The sequence below is a fragment of the Mirounga angustirostris genome, unplaced genomic scaffold, assembly GCF_029215605.1.
Source record: "Mirounga angustirostris isolate CCGP_5_RB_7025 unplaced genomic scaffold, mMirAng1.0.hap1 SCAF_2, whole genome shotgun sequence".
Lineage (NCBI taxonomy): Eukaryota > Metazoa > Chordata > Mammalia > Carnivora > Phocidae > Mirounga > Mirounga angustirostris.
The window spans coordinates 35,181,945-35,202,594 of NW_026991710.1; the positions used below are offsets into that span (position 1 = coordinate 35,181,945).

Here is a 20,650-nt window from a genome sequence, read left to right on the forward strand (position 1 = left end):
TTCGAAGTTAAAAAAAAAAAAAAAAAAGCTCTGAACCGACTGGGGACCACGGGGAAGCTGCGGGCGTGGTAAATGCTTTTGACCGCACCCTTTTTATTGCTGGTGCACAGCAAACTTTTGTCTCCTTGTTTCACTCAACTTGCCAACATCTAAATCAGTGACACGGGCATTCAGACCGTTTGACAAATAGGTTGAGAGACGTGGAACATATTCACACACACCAGCAAACGATGAGAGGAAGTTCAGGATGCAGTAAAAATAAATGCCTGAGTTTAGCCTAGGTTTCACATAACACCAGTTTCATAAGGCACTTACGCCGCTAAAGGAGCGGTGCCCCTGAAAATAGCACACAGGGGACACATCATTTAAATAAATGTGTTTCTTTGCCCGAACAGAAGTTCAGATCGGCTCAATTATCATTAATTTTGTTCCTTTATTTCCTTTGTGGGCGTGAACGAAGTCGTGCTCTTTGAGGGTTTTCGAGCTGCCCTCGGCTGGTGGAGGTGACCGGCGATTCTTCACCCGGCGGCACGCAGGTTGGGGGGGGGGGGGTGCATGTGTGTGTCTCTTGGCGAAAACGTGCCGTTCCTCCTAGAAGTGGAAACTTTCAGGTGGAGAACTAAGTGCAAATGTTGGCGGCCCCTTAAAATCATGTTCGGAACCCTTAGAGCAGGTGTCGCAGGGTCGAGTCCGGAACTGTGCACCAGGCGACACGAGATTCGACAAACCTCAGTGGTCGCGCGCGCCTTTTCTTACGGTCGTACAAAGCACTCGCGCGCCTCCACCCGCGGGCCAACGCGCGTGGATGGCCGAGGACATTCGGCAGCCGTCGCCCTCGCTCTGCGGAGATCTCTGGGCGGCGTGGGCGGGGGGCGGGAGCCTGCTCCCCGCAGGCCTAGAGTCCATTCCCGGGAGAGCGCGGTGGGGGGGGGGGGCGGGAATGGCGGAGAGGGGGGCGCGCGAACCCGAGAACCTCGGGGACGGCAGCTCGCGCCGTGCCCGCGGTGATTAGCTCCAGCGGCGCGACCCGGGAGGGCGGACTCATTCTGCACCCTCGCTGTCTCCCCCTCCCTCTTCCTTTTTAAAGGACGCCTTGCAGGCAGAGCTGTCAGCTACCCCGAGGCCGTTTGTACTCGGCCGCGGCCAGGCTGACTCCGGCTCCGGAGGCAGACAGGGGCGGGGGTGGAGGGGCCGCGCGTCCCCGCGCGCCCGCACGTGGGGATCTCAAATTCTTCCGCCTTCGGGCTCCGCTCGGGACCCGGCGACGGCCACGAGGAGGGGCGCTGTGCGGCGCGGGGGTCGCCTGCCCGGGACGCGATGGCTCCCTTGAGGAGCGGGGCGGGAGGCGGCCGAGGGCTCGGCGCGCCCTTCGCGCCCGCCGCAGTATGAGACCGGCGAAGGGCGGCAGCAGCCTCCCCAGCAGCAGCCTCCGCCGGCGCCTCCCGCGGGCCCTCGCCCCCTCGCCCCCGCGCACCATGCAGACCCCCGGCCTGCGGAGCCCGCGGCGCAGCCCCTGCCGCCTCCCCGGCCCCTGCTAGCCCGCGCGAGGGGGGGGGGGGGCTCGGCCGCCCGAGCCGCGCCCCGGGGAGGGAGGCGGCACCGCGCCGCTCCGCGCTTCGCTCTCCCGCGGCGTCCCCTCCCGGCCGGCCCGGGCGCCCAGCGGCGATGGGGGCGCTGCTGGCGCTCTGGCTCCTCCTGGGCTGGCTGCGCTGGAGCCCGGCGGGCGCCCAGCAGTCCGGAGAATACTGCCACGGCTGGGTGGACGTGCAGGGCAACTACCACGAGGGCTTCCAGTGCCCGGAGGACTTCGACACGCTGGACGCCACCATCTGCTGCGGCTCCTGCGCGCTGCGCTACTGCTGCGCGGCGGCCGACGCCAGGCTGGAGCAGGGAAGCTGCACCAACGACCGCGGCGAGCTGGAGCCCCCAGGCATCACCGCGCGTAAGTGCGGGCCCCGGCCCCCGCCCGGCGTCTGCGCTCGGTGGGGCGGCCAGGTGGGGGCATCGAGGCGGAGCGGCGGTCGCGCTTCGGGTCAGGCGCCCCAGTGCCCTTGCACTCCCGATTCCCGCCACACGCGGTCTCCGCGGGGCAGCCCCAGGAAAGTTTGCAGGGCTTGCACCCGGAGGCCCCGGGCGAGACAGCTGGAGCTCGCGGGAGCGCGGGAGGTGAGGGGAAGAGCTACGGGGACGGCGCCAGGTCGGGTTGCGGTTTTCCAGGGCGGTGGGGGCGCCCCATGGCGCGTCCTGGTCGCTCCAGGAGTTTCGGGGATTGCCGGCGGCCAGAGACCGCAACTCTTGGGGCGCGCTCATCTGCAGCCCCGCAGGGCCCAGGAACTTGAGCCACGTTCACCGCCCCCCCCCCCTTTTGGTGGATCTTTGGTAGCGTTCCTAAGCCTCTGCCTCGTTCTCCCGACTTCCTTTCATTTCTCTGCATCGAATTACCCTCTCCGGCCCACCCCCTATTGTCACGCCTTTCAGAAATGCCCAGGTCCTCGAGGTGGAGATTCAGAAACCAGGGTCGCAGGGGCTGTCCGCCCCCTATTCTCGTGTCGGAAAACACGGGTCAAATTTCCGCTCACTTCAGAGCGGAGTAAAGCATGACCCCAGCAGAGGAACTTTACACCTAAAAAAAAAAAAAAGAAAGAAAGAAGGAAAAGAAAAAGCTTTCCACCTGAACGGGAAGTCAGGGAAACCGGTTAGAGCTCGAGGCGATGGTTTTACCGCCGGGAAACCGGGGGAGCGGGCGGAGCTTAGAGCCGGTGACACCCCAGAACTCCACAGCGGAGGTCTGAAGCGGGCAAGAGAAGGTCCGCGGGAAAGAGAATTCATGGTGCCCAGAGTCCCCCCTCCGCCCCAGCGCCACTCGCCAAGAGAGTAATAACCCGGAGGAAAGGGGAGCCTGCTCTGCCTTAGAGCTCCATTACACTCTCGAGGAATTTAACTTTGAGCGTCAAAACTCCCAATCTGGGGGATTGGCGAAGTGGTTTCTGGAAAAGATGCTCAGGGGAAAGCAGGGAACTCTAGGCGGTCCTCGCTTGTTACAAAAAGATACAGACGCTTTCCCCTGGCTTACTCCACTCACCCTGGGGGACCCGGTTGCTCTGCAGAGTGTTAAGTGTCGACGCGCAGTCTGCAGCGGGGATTCCTTCCTGGGCCTCCCCGAATCCGGTTTGTTGCGGGGGCCGGGAAGGGCAGCAGGAGAGGGGTTCGGCCCCGCACTCACTGAGGCGGGATCGGCAGAGCTCTCAGGGACCTTGGCTTGTGGCTCTGCCCCTTGCCAGCTGTGTAACTTGGGCAAGTTACTTACCTGCTCTGGGCCCCGTCTCAACTCTAAAATGGGTATATTGTTCTCAGAGGAGTTGGATTGTGGATTGAGTGAGAGTGTATGAATGCTTAGCACAGTGCCCCCGAATAAGTGGTTAGTCAGTCGCTTTCCCCTCGCCTTGTGCTACTAAACATGGCAGAGTGGATGGGAGACTGAAGAGCTTACACCCAGGAACCTACAGAACCTCCGGGTTGATAGTTACCTGTCAATCACTGCTTGTGTGTCTTTGGGAGGGTCAAAAACAAGTATGTTTCCACATCTGGAAAACAGAGCTGACCATGTCCACCTTACAAGAGTCTCCACGGAACGTGAATCGGATAATAAGAAAGAGCCAGGCACACTGTAAGGCTTTGGTTAAAGCAAGTTTTCTTTCTTTGGCCTCTGAGCTGGAGGTTGTATCCGGAGGTGGCTCTATCAGACAGGGGAGACCCTTGGAGTGTCCCCGGGGGGGGGGGGGGATTTTATGTCTGCCTTGCACAGAGAGAAGGAAATGGGCTTGCTCTGTCTGAGGGATGCTCTCACAGAAAGCCACCAACACTAAGAACTGTCTCATGACCTGAGGTTTGGCCTGACCTTCCCAGAGTTTGGGTGGCAGTTGAGGGGCAGAGGTGTGGCAGCTGGAGTGGGCATCCCAAGTCGTTTCTGGGAAGAAGTATCCAGAGATGACAATTTCCGATGCAGTCAAGACACAGTTAATTGGGACCCACTATGGATTTCTTTATACCATTCTTTCCTTAGTCTTATAATGGGGGTCTCCCTTTTGGCCTGGTTCTCTTTGCTTAGATTGGAGATTCTTGGATGGGAGAAGAATTTTTAGCCTCAGGGATGGGCCAGAGCCCTAAGTGCCCCACCATGATAAAACTACCCAAAACCTGGATTTAAATCTGGAGTCGAAGTGACCAAACCACTCACCCTTCCCCTCCCTTCAGAGCTTGAACAGGAGGGTAGATTCTGTTCCTTCTGATTTCCAGATGTGCAATCCAATGGCTAATTGCTAACAGAGGCTCCGGTATCAGTTTGCTTCCTTCCCCCGCTAGGAGCAAGAGTATTCAGTCATCTCAGTTCGCACTTCAGAGATTCCCAGTAACAAGCTCCCAGAGCCTGGGCTGACAAGGGTGGTCCTACTGAGCCGCTTACCTCCCATCGTGAGCTGCCTGGAGTTTGGGAGACTCTTGTCCAAACACCTGTGTCTGTTTTTACCTTTTAGAGCCCGTCTATGTTCCCTTCCTCATCGTTGGCTCCATCTTCATTGCCTTCATCATCCTGGGCTCCTTAGTGGCTATTTATTGCTGCACCTGCTTGAGACCCAAGGAGCCCTCACAGCAGCCGATCCGCTTCTCACTCCGCAGCTACCAGACAGAGACCCTGCCCATGATCTTGACTTCCACGAGCCTCAGGGCACCTTCCAGGCAGTCCAGCACAGCCACCAGCTCCAGCTCCACCGGGGGCTCCATCCGCAGATTCTCCTTTGCCAGAGCAGAGCCAGGCTGCCTGGTGCCCTCATCGCCCCCACCTTACACCACAGGCCACCCAATCCACCTGACGCAGCCATCCGGTTTCCTGGTGTCACCCCAGTACTTCGCTTACCCACTCCAGCAGGAGCCCCCGCTGCCTGGCAAGAGCTGTCCGGACTTCAGTTCCAGTTGACAAGCCACAGCGATAGTACGCCTGGAAGACAGGTGGAGGGCTGTCGCCATTGCCCCAAGGACTTCCGGGGGAATTTGCCTTGAACCCCGCAATGTCCTGGAGGAATGTGCTAGGAAAACACGGCGCCATCTTAGTCCTGGGCTTCCCGGCTCCAATCACAGGATGGGTGTGTTACAGAATTGCTTTCTGGCTTTGAAAACATGGTGATTATTACATTTCAGTTTATGCTACTTTTATTCCAAATACGCAGCAGTTCAACTTTAAAGTTGCAAATTGGCTGAAGATGTGTAATTGGACAGCTCAGCTATACTGTTTAGAAAAGGACTACGCGTTCTTTTTTCATTCTAAGTTGTTCAGTGAGTCATAATACAAATCTGTACATCAACAAGCAAAGAAAAACACCTGGATGGTAATTATTGAAGGTTCTTTTTAAAAAAATTAACAACTCAGCAACCTGAGGGGACAGTTGAACAACCTATTTATGATTCGGGGAGCAACCTAACCATGAATAACATTAGCATTGTGAGAACAGTTACTTTTTAAATTAATAACTAAATTTTGTTTAAAATATAAGAGCTTTTTCGGAATACAAGATTTCAATAACCACATGAGGAGTTTAAGGTTTTAAATATTTACTCAGATATTCATTGTAACACAGATCTTATGTAAAAGCATTTCCCCCACCCACCTGAGGGAATATTTATTGCAGACTTTTTGTTCAACAACATTTAGTGTTTAAAGAAAGTTGGACAGTTGAGTCTTAAAACCTTTATTTGTAAAATGAGTTATGTACAAATGTAAAGATTTGTAACTTAATGTATTTACCCCATTGACAGTACTAATTATTTAGTAGTCACACTGAAATTTTTTATATTAATAACTATGGAGTTCAGAGTCCAGCTCTTGGTTACAGTCACCCAATATTACGTATATTAAGTGCCACTGAATTCCATGTCTGAGGATTATACATTTGGGCATATATCCTGCTGGGTTAGAATAAATAAAATATGTTTTTGTGAAACCGATTTGAAATTTTACATCAAAGCGCTTCATTTTATCTTCTTAATGATACTCTATTCAATAAAAGGAAATGTCTTTACTTAGCACTTCATAGTTTGAAATTAAAAAAAAAATCCTACATTGATTTTGAATTGCATCAAAAAGCGCTTTTCTGCAACCCGGCTTGTGAAAAGCAGCGAAGGAAGTGAATTTTTATAGATTGAAAAGTCGGGACATTTCTCCTAGGAATCTGGATTTCTGGCTTCTTGGGACACCGGGAAGATGCGGCATGGAGGGGCCTGTCCTGCCATGGGATCAGGCCGGCCCTTTTCAGACCAGGCGCTTGCCATTTACCAGCCTCCTGCCGGGTCTTCCCAGCTTGGCCCCATTCCCTCCATTTTGTAACATACCTCGCCCCTGTGGGTGTTGTTTGGGAACCCAGGTTTATATGAATTCATGCTACCATATGTCACCCTCAATAGCTCCTTTCATTTTGTAGTTTTTAGAAAATACAATCCACTTTTACAGATCTATTTTATTTTTTAAGTAAGCTCTAAGCCCAACTTGGGGCTTGAATTCAGGACCCTGAGATCAAGAGTCACATGCTCTACCGACTGAGCCGGCCAGGTGTCCCTCAGTAGTCCTTTTAAAATAGGGCTACTTAGAGGTAGAGTTCTGATCTAAGGGACTTGCCATGTGGCCTTGCCACTTTGCTTTCCAGCCGAGGAAGCAAGTTTGAAGATACTGTGCCTCGGCCCAGTCTGATGGCAGAGGAGCTGTGACTTCTAGTGCCCTGCTTTCTCCCATGACTAAAATGGTGACCTCAGCTATCCCATACTCACCAAGACAAGACATGAAAGCAAGAAAGGGAGGGAGGGAGGAAAGAAGGGAAAGAGGAAAGGCTTCGCAGTAAAAGGATACACGTTTGTGAGCATGCTCCAGAGCACATGCCTGTCATTAGCTTGGTTTTATTCATGTTTGTTACATACTGCTCCTTTGATATTTTTAAAGTTAACCTCTACTGGGCTCTTATGAGCCAAAAACTATTCTAAATACATATTTTTAAAGATTTATTTATTTATTTTAGAGAGTGAGAGAACATGGTGGGGAGGGACAGAGGAGAGGGAGAGTCTTAAGCAGACTCTGTGGGGGCTGAGCTCGGAGGCTGACGTGGGGCTCGATCTCAAGACCCTGAGACCATGACTGAGCTGAAAACAAGAGTTGGATGCTTAACTGACTGTGTCACCCAGGCGTCCAAAACTATTGTAAATATTTACATGCACTAACTCATTTTATCCTCCAAACAACTGCAAGCAGGGAAGCATTTCAATTCCTATCTTACAGACTTGGAGGAGTGAAGTAACTTGCCCAGGGTCCCAGAGCTAGTCAATACCAGAGCTATGTGCAAAGCCAGATTCAAACAGCGAGGGGACACCTGCGTTGAGGTTTTGACGTTTCTGTGCCACGAAGTCCAGTAGGGAGTAAAGCATGAAGCCCAGTTCCTCTCTCTAAAGCAGTGATTGTTGGAACGCCTGGGTGGCTCAGTCGGTTAAGTGTCTGTCTTCAGCTCAGGTCATGATCCCAGGGTCCTGGGATCGAGTCCCGCATCGGGCTCCTTGTTCTGCGGGAAGCCTGCATATCCCTCTGCCTCTGCCTCTCTCTCTCTCTCTCTCATGAATAAATAAATAAAATCTTAAAAATAAATAAATAAATAAAGCAGTGATTGTCAACTCTATTGGGCCCAGTGAGCTCTCCTTAGAATAAACATTTTGTGCCATCCCTTTATCCTAAAATGAAAATTATAAGGTACTATTACTCCATACAGATACGATTTTTAAAAAAAATCAATGCAATGTTGTTGTGGCAAATAGAAAGGAGAAAGAAAAGGAAAATAATTTATTTCAAAATGTAAAAGCTTCAGGGGCACCTGGGTGGCTCAGATGGTTACGTGTCTGCCTTCAGTTCGGGTCATGATCTCCAGGTCCTGGGATCTAGTCCCATGTGGGGCTCCCTGCTCAGTGGGGAGTCTGCTTCTCCCTCGCCCTCTGCCTCTCCCCTGTTTGTGCTCTCCCTGTCTCTGTCTCTCTCAAATGAATAAATAAAATCTTTAAAAAAATATGTAGACCTAATAAAGGTCTTCAGTAGACCTAACAAAGGTCTCAGATTCAGACCTCCATGCAGAATCACTGAGATGTGATGGTTCCAAACCCAGACTGATGCAGGTTTGCTAGGCTGCCAACTCATCCATCCTAACTGCATTGCGGCTGTTAATGTGATTTTTTTCCAAACAAAGCAAGGTCTGAGCTCCTTTTGGTATTCACAGTAGTTATATATCTGGAAAATTCAGTGTATTTTAAAGCAGTGCAAAAGATACTTTACAGGTAAAATAGGATTAGGGGTTTCCACCTAAAGGAAAGGTGGGACATTCCAAAGTCATGCTGATGGTCATCAAGTCTTTGTTGGGTGGACCATCCTATACCTTGTAGGATCTCTTTTAAAACTGAGTCCTATTCCAATGGATACCTACGGCACACCCGTCCCCGTACCCCAACACTGTGGGGACACAGGTGGCCCTACACAATTCCACAATGTCCTCTAGAGGGTGGAATGGCCTCCACTGAAAATCATCTGGTTTGTCAGACTTCTCTAGTGGCTGTACTTTCATTTGCTATCCCTTTGGGAAGCAGTTCCGTTAGGCAAAATAATGCTAAGGAATTCAGAAAGCTCACAAACTTTCTGCAAACCTCCCTTCCTTAGCAGCGTGCTCCAGTTAATCAAGTTAATGGGCAATAAGTTGTTTAAAATTAGGGAGACACTGTGTCCTCATTGTAACATGGCTTCAGTGACACTGAATCAAATCATAGCCCCACCTACTTGTTGACATACTGTGCATGTCTTTGGACTTCTCTCTGAAAGATATGTAGCTAATGTTGCTTACAAACGCAGGGTAATTGGGCCATCCTGCAGCAGATTTCCAGAAAGTGGCCATTCAGCAAGTGTTTATTGGACACCACCTAAGGGAGGCACTGTGCTAGGGGTTGGGAGTATCAAGATGAATAAAATGCAGGTCTGATTCAAAAAGCCTCTGTGTTCATGGACTCAGGCATCGCTGCAAGTCCTTGTGATAAGGTGTTATAGATGCTCTATGAGAGAAGCACATTATCTTTCCTGCTTTCCAGAGGAGTTCAGTCATGTAGGGGAAAATGAACCCAAAAACCAACACTTTGAATTCATTCTGGTAACTGCAATGATAGGGGACATATAGAGTGCCTTGGCAACACCTCACTCATCTGGAGGGGATGAGATTGGACCCGAGCCTCCGGATGAATGGGACGTGAGTGAGAAAGACTGGGTGGGGGAGGGAGAAACCAGTGCTGGGAATGAGGGGAAGAGCGTATTAAGCAAAGTAAAGAACTGGTAGAAAGGCAGAGACACACCCACGGCATAAATGAACAAGGAACATTCTGGAAACTAGACGAAGAATTCAAGAGTGAGGGTGGAGAGATGGGCAGGGTCAGTATCCGAGATCTTGAAAACCATGGTGGTAGGCTATACACCAAATGCAAGGGAGAACCTTGAAGGCTTCCATGAGGGAAAGCAGCTTGATCACATCTCCATTTTAGAAAGTTTAGAGAGCAAGGGTCACGTCAAATCACCTGAATTTTCCAAAGAGAGGCTTGCCACAACTTGCCACAACATCAAAATACAGCGGAAATTTGGCTGATTAATGCTTTATTACTTTCACAAAGAATTTGAGTCCTAACATCCTAAAATCACCATTATTTTGAAGAACGGAAGTTCTACACTTGGAAAGGTACTTATGCAAATAATGGGTGCCATTTACTAGGCACTGTGTGTCCCGAGTGCTTTATGAATTATAACATTTAATCTCCACAAGCCTGAAGTAGGGGTTTTCATCATGCCTGTTTTGCAGATGAAGAAGTCAAAGCAGAAAGGTTAAATGCTGTGCCCAAGTTCAGACACTAATAGCAGAGCCAAGATTCGAACTCCGGCGGGCTGTTTTGAAATTCTACATTCTTTAGGACATATAACTTACTACATGCTCCCTCCCCAGTAGAATGAACTTTCTAGAATTTCTAGAAGGCCTAATTGTCTCAGGAAAAAAACAGTCAACCTGCTTTTCAGAAAATCTTCTGGGGAAAACGTGTTAAATTGTACACATCCTATAGATATGATATCCTATAGAATAGAGGACATTGTAACAGTCAGATTTTGTGCTATATTATGAATCACAGCATATAAAGCATGAATAGAAATATTAGATGACAAACATTTCTCCCTTTGCACATGAGAAACTCAGGAGACCATGTGACCTAGCAGGGATTTTGAAGTCATAGTGTCTGGGTTAATTTTCTAGCTCTGTCACTTATTATAAGCTGAATGACTTTGGGCCACTTATCTTCACTGTGTCTCAGTTTTCTCATTTGTAAAATGGAGATATTAATGGCACCTTATTGCATAGGGTTGTCTTGAGAAGTTAAGAAGTTAGAGTCACCGTCTCCAAAAACTTGCATTCTAGTGGAGAGAGAGCTGTGTAGTAGGTTAACGATAAATAGAAAGCAGATGATCTACCCTAGAACAGAAACAAAAGGCTAAGTATTGTGGGAGGTTAGATGTAACTGTTGATTGGAGTGCGGGGAACAGAGAAAATGGCCCCATGGTTTGATGGAATGAGTCCAAGAAAATCCATGGCCCAATTTGATACCTGGCCAACTTCTCCTTGTTGCCAGGAGTAGAGCACTCTCCCACCCTTTGGGTATTCATGACCTGTACATTTATTATCTGCTTTAGAAAAATGTATTTAATACAGTTGCATTAGAATTATTCATTATAAAGCCAACACTTTTAATTGTCCAAATGAATAGATTATTCCCTCTTATTTTCCCCACCTATTTATTTTTTCTTGTGCTATTATTAGTTATGTCATATAATGGAGAATTGGCCAGATTGATTTAAATCCATAAGAAATTTTCTAAAATGAAGTTGGCTTCAAAGGAAAAAAAATTTTCTAAAACAAGATAACCAAAAAGTTCCTGAAAGCATATGCAATCACTATTAGAAATCTGATTCATTTCATTGGGTTGGGATCAATTTACCTTTGCATAACCTAAAAAACTTATTTAGTACACATTCAGGAAAAACAAGAATTTAAAGATGTATTAAACTATTAAGGGGACAAACTGTTGACATATTTTGACATGTAGATGGCTATTTTAAAATTGCAATTAAACAGTTATTAAAGCGATTATTCTGACAGAGGATTCTTATTTGAAATGCTAGATACATAGTTTGCATTTGAAATAAAAACAATGGGAAAACATAATATTATCCAATAATTTTTACTAGCCTATTAGTGAAATTATCCAGGTTAGGAAGATCTTTCTTCATTAAAATGCGTGGCTCTGTGTTGCCAAAATGGAAGCTGAGATTAGAGATGCCATAAGCATACAAAAAACATTCAATGGGGATGACATACTGAATTTATGAGAATGTATTTCAAGTTTGCTGCTTCCTTTAGCATTTAGGTAATATTAGAAGGCATCTGAAACCACGGGGTCAGTGTAAACACAGTGCTTACGCTTCAAGGGGGAGTGGAGATGAACGTGCAAATCATTTAATATAATCCACAGGAAACTTCTGTACGCCTTGTTTTGCTGTGGTTTTGCTTGGGAGACCCACACCCAATCAGTGTCCCCGGGAAGACTTTGGAAAAGGACCTGGGGCCCCAGACACCTAAGTACACACCGCCCCTCGCTAGGAAACCCAGGGGCTTCTCAAACTGCTCGCCCAGTGCCTCTCGGTGAACTAATCCGATCTAGCAGTTTATGAAACTGCAGCTTCAGTTGCTTCTCTTTTGCCAATTGATGCTTATTTTTTGATAAGGCCGTTGGCCTCATTTCCAGTGTTTCGTGTGCTTTTGTCTCACATGGCAATTTTAATATCTTTTTGGTTACTTCCTTCAAATGTTACTGGCTACATTTGGCCACTTTGTCATGAACTTAAAAAAATTTGGTGGGTTTAGAGAACTTAGGAAATCCATCCGACGGGAAAGGATGGAGCCAGGAATTAGTGGCTGCCTTGCCGGCTGATTTAAATATGTAATGGGGACAATCCTGGGAGGCTTTTCTGACTGAAGAATCAAAATACAGGAATTTTATTTAAAATTTTTTTTTTTTTTGTCAGGCGGGGGACTCAAATTAATTAACCACGCCTCTCACCGAGCTAGACTCCATGAAGGGCTATTTTCTGTATCACCTGGGTGGTCAACAAAATGTTAAAATGCTATGAAGTGGATACACCTTCTTAGACTATAATTACAGTGGCTTTGAAGGTTTTATAAAGCAACCTAGTTTCTAAAACTAGCAATTAAAACTGCAACAATTTATGTAATGGTACAGTTTATTTCATTTTTAATAACAATGAGAGGACAAAATGTTTAAAATTTGCAGTTTAAAACATGCACATTCACCAAAGGCCAATGACACATAACACTGCAGAGAATTGAATATTACTCAACTTTAATAACTATTTATAAAACACAGTGCATTGAACATTGAGAAAAACAAACCTGAGAAAACTATAATCACAGATTCAATACTCTCCACTCATGCAGCTTCACGATTTCGACAGCAGTTTCAGCAGAAATGGATTTTCATGGAGCTGGAAACACTATTTTATCTTTAATGCAAACTTCAATTTTCCATAGTAGCTGCCTTCCAAGGCTGCCTTTTTTTTTTCAAACTTAATAAACTTGAAAATGTGAAAAATGAAGCTTGAAGTAGCTAAACAAACAGCAAACAGTATTTACTGCATTTATGGCTTCTATTCTAGAACCATGAAACATAAAAATATTTATTATTTTTTAATATTCTGCTCACGTTTTTGCAAGAGCAGATTTACCTATGGAAAGTTGCTGTTAATTCAAAGTAAGCATGTATGAAATCTAGCTTTCTTCCTACTTACGGGAGATTTATTTGCTGAGAAGTTTTGTGAGCTTTATTAAGAAAAGTTCTTAAAAGCAAGCTAAACAAAAGTTGCAATTAAATTTGTTCAAATTTGTTTGTAAAATACTTATTAAAAAAAAGTGGTACAGAGAACCAATTAATTTGTCCACTGAATATTAAACTCCAGGTAGGCCATGGTAGAATTTTATAAGGCAGAAATAAACATCAAGATTTACAGCAATAGCCATGCATTGGCCTAAGCCTCTTTAAATATTAATTCATGCAAACCATAAACCTATCAAAAACACAGCTGCTTTCATACAGAAAATAAGTCAAGATGAAAAATGGAAAACATTTATTTCCTTTCCTTCAAAGTTTAACTTACATTCCATTTTAATAGCCACTGAAGGTTAATTAAAATGCAGCAAAGTATAACTAAGACTCACAAGTGACTTCAGTTATTTTAACGTGAGAAAAATCAGATTATATCTCTTAAAGAAGCATTATAGAAATGTTCATCATTAAAAAGCATTTATTAGGCACCAAACTGCATGGTATTACATGAATTTACAAAAAGAATTCCACAGATCTGGTCCACTTGATGTTAATGGGGTGGGCGTTTTCTTGGTAAGTTTTATAAATGGTTATTCATAAGATTATATATAGACTTATTTGGTAAGTTTTAGAACCAAGAACTGTCATAGGGCAACTGCACAAAAATATACACTGATGATCATTTAGCATGGTAATAAGTAGGACATTGTTACAAATAATTTAAAAACTACAAATATACAATCTATTACTTTCAGATTAGCATTCATTTCCTGAAAGAACATTTTAAACAAGTCGTAAGTGATGTACAGGGCACACAATGCAGAACAAATGATCATGTGAGGCTATTTGTTATTTAGAATGCTAAATTGCAAAATTAAAATATAAAACCTAATAATCAGAATAAATGTAGATTTCTGGAATTCACTTTTCCCCCTGAAAATTAAGAGGAATTACTGAATCCATTTAATGACCATGTAATTCACGTAAATGAATAACATTATTGAATAAGAATACATGTTCACCTGGCTTGATTAGAAAAAGGTTTTCCACTAACTTTGCAACACTGCTGAATCAGACTCACTGTCAGACTCTGAATGGGATGTGGGAGGGTGGGCAGCACATAGATCATTTTCAATTTCCTACATTCCTGAGAAACACCCTTCTCCTACTAACAATTTCTGCCAAATAGCATCTTTCTGGGTGTGAGCCACCAATATATTTTTATAGGTATATATAAAACATTTGGAAAGTTCATGCACAATATCACTGTGTACTATTCAACATTAAAGAAGCAACTCCCAGCTTTTCAATGTTAAATGAATGAGGATTTTTCTGCCGTAAGTAGTATTTTCTGAATTGTAAACATTGTAAAGCGACGCTGTTAGCATTTGTCCGAGTCCCTAACAAGGGACTTTTTAATTGAAGAGGATGTGTCCTTTATTTCAGAAAATAAATGTTAAAAGTCACTTCAGCTGTTTTAATCCTGGTAAAACTCTTACCCCCACCCCGCCCCCGCCATCCTTTGGAAGGTTAAAAAATTGGAGGGTTTTCTCTAACACTATAAAGTCACTGTGATTGCAATGCTGTGTTTTAAGTTTTACCAAGGAGGTCACTCCCTGCTGCCCAACCCCCCTCTCTCACCCAAGAAGCAAAGGAATTGACTTAATAATTCAAAAATAGGACTATGGGACAAAAAAGACCTAAATTAGCCATATTTCAGACCATGGTCTCATGCATTAACCATGGGTATTCTACCCATGTTGAAGAGCTCCATAGAAATAATCCATGTTCTAAGATAAAAATAAAACTTATAGTTTTTTTTTAAGCCAGAAGATTCAGTTCTATTATATTCATCATATTTTGATGTTAAAATTTGGGGGAAGGATGCCACTGATGAGGTGGAGGCCAAGGGAAGCAGCTCTTGTCTGTGACCATGATAAAGTGTTTCTCCGGAGGGATGTACCTCATTCTTGTGTTTTGATTTGTGTGGTCTGACCTCGATTCTCGCCACGGGGAGGCCCAGGAAAGCTGTTTCGAATATCCCTTCGGTAGACAAAATCTGTGACCTTCAGAGTTTTGAAGACGGTCTCAGACTCTTACACCTGTGGTCTTTCTAGGTGTTTCAGTTGGCAATTTTCTTCATCTGAACCCCCAAACAGGAATGGTCTAGGAAGTGAACTGTGTCAACTCCTTACCCCCTTTAGAATTATGTATGTGTGATAACCTCTCTTGTTTCTAGAAAATGGGGGAGGCATACTTGTAAATAAACAACTAAAAATATAGACAAGGAAATGACATATCACCTAATTTTAAACCTAGATGAAGGAAAAGGGTAAAAAGAATATGAAATTATTCAACTCAAGGAGTGACTTGGAAAATCACCTCTCCTCACAATTATAGTTGACTTTTTTTTTTTTTTTCTTTTTAAAGAGGAAGTTCTACCTATTTTGCTGGTAAGTCCACTTAAAGGCAAACAGGCTTCTGAATAAAAGGCAAAAAGTTAGTTTCAATCTCTGAAGTGTATCTGAAAACTCGAATTCCTTTTTATTTATTTTTTGAAACGAAAGCATTATTTTATAAAGAGTATAGAAAACTGGTTGCGGTTTTTAAACAGCCCCTTCACCATTTATTGTTGGTAGCAAAATAGGCATTTTTCAGGAGATGGCTTGGAAATGCTGAAAAAAATTAAACTGAACATACATTTAAAAACATAGTAACAAAATCTACTTGTGATGAAGAGTGTCTCTGACCATAAAGTTATAGGCTTGAGTAAAATAGGTGTTTTTAAAATGGGGAATATGTGCCACTTATTTGTCCCGATTAGCAGCATGTGACTAATTTGGGGAAGCTGCTTGACTAGCGAGCTGTGAAGTAATTCTCAGGGCTAAGTACAGGGGTGGTCACCAGAACACGGGGTGTGCTATGTGTGCAGCAGGCATCTCTAGCACGGACTAGTAGACAGATCCCAGACACAGGACAAAAGCCGAGCCTATGTACATTACAAAAGCCCATGCAGTTATCCAGCGCGGTATTCCAAACATCTCCACGCAAACACTGGGGAGCTCACATAAATATCTAAGCATATTTTTCTTGAGAGAGAAAACGTTAAAAGGGCAGCACTCAGTCTTCAGCAGAAGCCAGATTTTTAGAAAAATCTAAACGATGAGGACCGATCATCAGAGATGACGGAGACATACATACAGTTTAGAAATCAGTATCATAATGACAGAGTCACATTGCCACGTATGTCCTCCAACGTTAACAAGTAAACAAGACAAACAAGAAAGAAGCACGTGTAAGGCCAAAGGTGCAACATCACGGATTTTAGTAGCAAATGCCTTGAAATACTCGTTTTTGCAAATCACTCTTACATTTGAAAAGTCAAGCATGCAGATCTTACAGCAGAGCTGGAGGTAAACTTTCTCTTAACTTTCTGGGCAAATGACTACTGCATGAGAAATACACTTACTGAATGTCTTTGGCAAACATTTATCAAGACAATTTTTGACACAAACACTTGTTAATGTCTTGTTTAGAAATTTTGCTCAGAAGGTGAGTCAGTTCCTAGAGAAGAGTGCTGGTTTTTTTCAGCATATTCTGAAATTTAAGTCTGGATATCAAGAGTCCCTATAAATTACTACCACTTTGGAGTTTTTTCATGGTTGGTTGCCTTGTGGTATATATCCAATAAATTGATAGTCAGTTACAGCCCCAGAGTAATGGCTTAAGACCACTGACCTATTCTCAGTTTAAGAAAGCATTCTGGCAAGGTGACAAGGTCATTTTCAATTTCTGCTTACAAAGACTTAGCAAATACTTTAAAAAATCTGAAAGAGATGGTGTTACGGTAGAGTTGCACAGTGCTTCTGTCTGTAATATACACGAATCTGACGGTCAATCAATGAGATGAGCTCAGATCCACTCTCCCCTCCTGGGACCAGACTGGAATTGGTCAGCAGATCCGGTAAGACCTGGGAGCTCTCCTTAGAGCCCTAGCAGCCCTTGCCTCGCAGCCCCCGTCCCGTCACCACTCGTCGGGTCTCTGCTTTGTGGTATCGTATGCTCGAATCACCTCAGACTGTGACACGATTCCATTCTCGTCTTGTGAGAAAGCATACCCGTCTGTAAGTTAAAGATAAAACATATATGATCACTGTGAGGTCACTGGGAATCTCTGTTATTCTGAGTGTGAAGGACTCATTTTCTAACTTGGGGAACTCCTATGCCCCTCCTGCCTTCAAAAGCCTGCACAAAGACATGAATTTTTTACGTTCCGAAAAGATGTGGACTCAACTGCACCATGAAGAGTGGGCTGACTGCAGGCTGTCAGCTGAGATTCTATGAACTCTGCCCCTGGATGAATGAGCAGGTGCTCTCAACCCCCCCTCGGTTCTCCTCATGGCATCTCAAATCCAAGCCATCCAATTTTTGCTTCCTGGCTACTGGCGGGGGTGGGGGGCTAGGGGGGTGGGGGTGTCTAGTCTAGTGGGCACATACACTTCCATCCAGATCGGGTGGATGAGAGAGAAGGAAGAATAAAAATGAGAAGGAGGCAGAGATAAACACCCGGACTGCCAGTGCTGGAAAAGTGGTCTCCTTCCTTGGGACGGCATTGTCCTTGGCTCTCGGCATCTACAAATAAACTCACTCATGCCCCAGCATGGTTGGGGATAAGCAACGACCCCCAAGGGGGTCACATCTTTAGAAAAGGCCTCTTGAAGTATAAAAGGCAAAAGCATTAAACATGAGTATATATAAATGAAAATAAATTATATGTGGAACAACATGAAACAAAAGATATATTACTAACACAAATACATTTACTACAGGGCTTTATATATTATATTCTTTTTCAGATCCTTGAAATGTTAAGAGGGCCTGATACCTAATAATTTCTTACAACTCTAAATATTCATAAATATTTTTGAAGGGGGAAATATATGTTTCACTGTGCTGTTTGAAAGCTGAAAAAGCCCTTGCAAAGTTATTCAAGTAGAAAAGATAACAATACAGAGGAGCTTTTAAGAGTTAAGATTTATTTCCCTAGTTCTTTTTAAGATTTAAAGAAGCAAGGGGCATGTGGAAATATTATTTCTTCAAGTGAAAGCAGCAAGATTTTAAAATGCTTTGTCTTGTCTGCTCTAAGTGAGATAGTTGGGTCAAAGGTTTCTCTAATCAGTGGTTATTTATGTAACATGTTGCAAAGAAGCAAATTGGCTTTAGGTATTAATTTTAAATAGTTAAATATTCCTGAAGTCAAAATGCCACTCTCATACATGCTAGGACGTAACGGCAGGGAATTTATTTACGGATCGGAACTCAGGTACTTACGGAGCAGGTTTTGTTGCAATGATTCAGACCGGTACAAGTTCACGTGGTTCTTCTTAAAGACGTTCTTGAGCAGTTGCGCCCTCTCCGTGAGGCTGCCGAGCAGGTGCAAATGTGTGAAATGAATTATCAACTCGGCAGAGACCCCAGTGTGCCCACAGGACCACCAGAGAGAGTTAGACTTAAACAAAAGATTGCTTGAGAAGTCTGCAGCCCAGGGATTCTTTTTACCCCATTTTCTCAGATGGCAAATGAGATTTAAAGTATTTAGATACTCTCGAGGCCAGTTTTTCCCATAGCTGAGGGGAGTTTTGTTCCCAATAATCCAGCCAAAAGATTTCCCACCCCCCAGTTATATTTAAGTCAAATGGGGATACAGACCCTGTACAATATGGTTAACAAAAAATACAAAGTCTGCCAGTAGTGTTATTAACTTCTAAAATCTTGGTTGACTTACTGGGTGCATTCTAAGCATGGCATTTTTAGAATTACAAGAATTATTACTATATATCTTTTTCCACTTCGTACCTATTATGGTGTAAAATAATGTATTTTTTAGTTATGTAAAGAAATCCTCAAAATTACACAAAGAAGAAATTTCATAGATTTTTTAACTAGAAAAGTTCCATTACCACTCAAATATGGTATGAAATGTGTTTCTTAATTTCATTAAAAAGAAACCTATTTTCAGAAAATACTAGGTAAAATGACAAGGAGAAATATTTATTTTTCAATAAACGTTTAGAATAATCTCCACAGAAACAAATCCATGTAATTTGTAACTTCTAAAAGCACACTGCAAGAAATAATGCATCTGTTTTTTTCCACTGCACGTAGAATGGTGTCTCCCACAGTAGGAAGCCAATTATTTGTCAAATAAATGAATTCAAGCAATAATTGTGAAATGCACTTTAAACATCACCAGTCCTCCCAATCATGCCATGTCTCCAGTGGTTGACTTCTAAAATTTTGCTTTGATATCAAAGAACATAATAAGCATAGAGAGCTAATAAGAAATCCACATGTGTTATAGCAAATGTTTATGCAGTTTTGTTTTATCACTGGAATGGACTCAGTTGAAAAATTTCCATCTTGTGTTTTTCCCACTATAAAAGTTTTAGTTAAATTGTCCTAAGTTATGTCAGTTCTATATTTTGCCAATTTTTTTGAAAGCCTGAAATGGAACAATTTTTATCATATACAAAAAATAAAAATAAAAGGATCATCTGCAGAATGAACGCGGAATTACACAAACATTCAGGTTTTTGCCGAAGCAAAATATTTAGAAATGTTGACATTTGTACTTATCTTCTACACACATTTTTCCAAGTCTAAGGATGTTAACTGGTACTTATTAGACATACTTCATTGTCACTGAGAATTAGCTACATTAAGGCAACAAAGCTAATTAATCTAAACCTCCAGTGGTTTTGCAAATAGTTGTAAAACTTGTTTTTGCCAGTGAAATAAACAGATACGGGGAGTGAGAAGGGGCCATTTTTAGAGTCACTTTTCTTACTCTATTCTTAAAATGATCTAACATTACAGACCTGGGGACCCCGAGGAACACTAAAATCTGTAACTGCTTTGAGGAATTCGGCAGCTTTAGCAGCAGGTGGTCTGATTTTGTTAGCAGAGCATTGCGGATGGGGTGCTGGGAAGTCTCTGGTGTTTAAGATGGAAATGACTACAGACATCTAGGGGACAGCAATGTATCATTATGTAGCTTCTTCTTCTCCAGATACATTTTTCAGGTTTCAGGCTGGCCTTCCTAAACGCATAGTACTTTAATATTATAACATTCAATGTTAAGAAGGCAGATGTGAGAATTTTATCTTTCATGTTATGAAACTTCCATGTATAAGATAATGCAGTTTTGTTTTGTAATGGTTCATATGAGGCTACACTTTTACTCAGCTGTCACATCAAGTTCATGTCTAGTGTTCAAAAAACAAAGCGCAATAAGAAACTGTCTTGGGAAAGGAGTGCAGTGCTGGGGATAGAGCATGGACTTTGGAGTCTTAACTTTAATTCTGAGTCTGCTACTTATTAGCTGGGTTGCCTCAGGCAAAACCCTTCTTGGTCCTCTCATCTACAGGAAGAGGATAATCCCTAACCCTCAGGCCAACAGTGGGATTCAGGGGGAATTGCACGGCTTCTACCATAGTGACTGGCACTTAGGAAGCACTCAAAGAATGCTAGTCCTTCCCACCGTTACCACTCCCCCAGCTCGCAAGGAACTGATCATACAAAAAATCAACTAGGACAGAGATCATCACAAAACATGAGATAACTTTGTGAGGATCCGTTCTGATGCCTTGGCTTAGAGTCA

The 20,650-nt window shown here is 44.0% G+C and overlaps 2 protein-coding genes across 9 annotated transcripts in view; one reads left to right on the forward strand and one right to left on the reverse strand.

Moving 5' to 3' along the window:
• Positions 1-1,048: 1,048 nt before the first annotated feature.
• On the forward strand, positions 1,049-5,997 carry SHISA3 (shisa family member 3). The gene is made up of 2 exons (XM_045879468.3): positions 1,049-1,942; positions 4,533-5,997. Exons 1-2 carry the CDS (start codon positions 1,666-1,668, stop codon positions 4,970-4,972), a joined length of 717 nt encoding a protein of 238 aa, XP_045735424.1. The 5' UTR covers positions 1,049-1,665; the 3' UTR covers positions 4,973-5,997.
• Positions 5,998-12,887: 6,890 nt separating this feature from the next.
• ATP8A1 (ATPase phospholipid transporting 8A1) overlaps positions 12,888-20,650 on the reverse strand; it is a 219,181-nt gene continuing 211,418 nt past the window's right edge. For all 8 annotated transcript variants that reach the window (XM_064584427.1, XM_064584425.1, XM_064584430.1 and 5 more), the window contains 2 exons: positions 18,322-18,413; positions 12,888-17,112 (listed from right to left, as the gene is read on the reverse strand). In XM_064584427.1, coding sequence (XP_064440497.1) covers positions 17,015-17,112; positions 18,322-18,413 — 190 coding nt within the window. In that variant the 3' untranslated portion in view covers positions 12,888-17,014. The remainder of the gene's footprint in view (positions 17,113-18,321; positions 18,414-20,650) is intronic.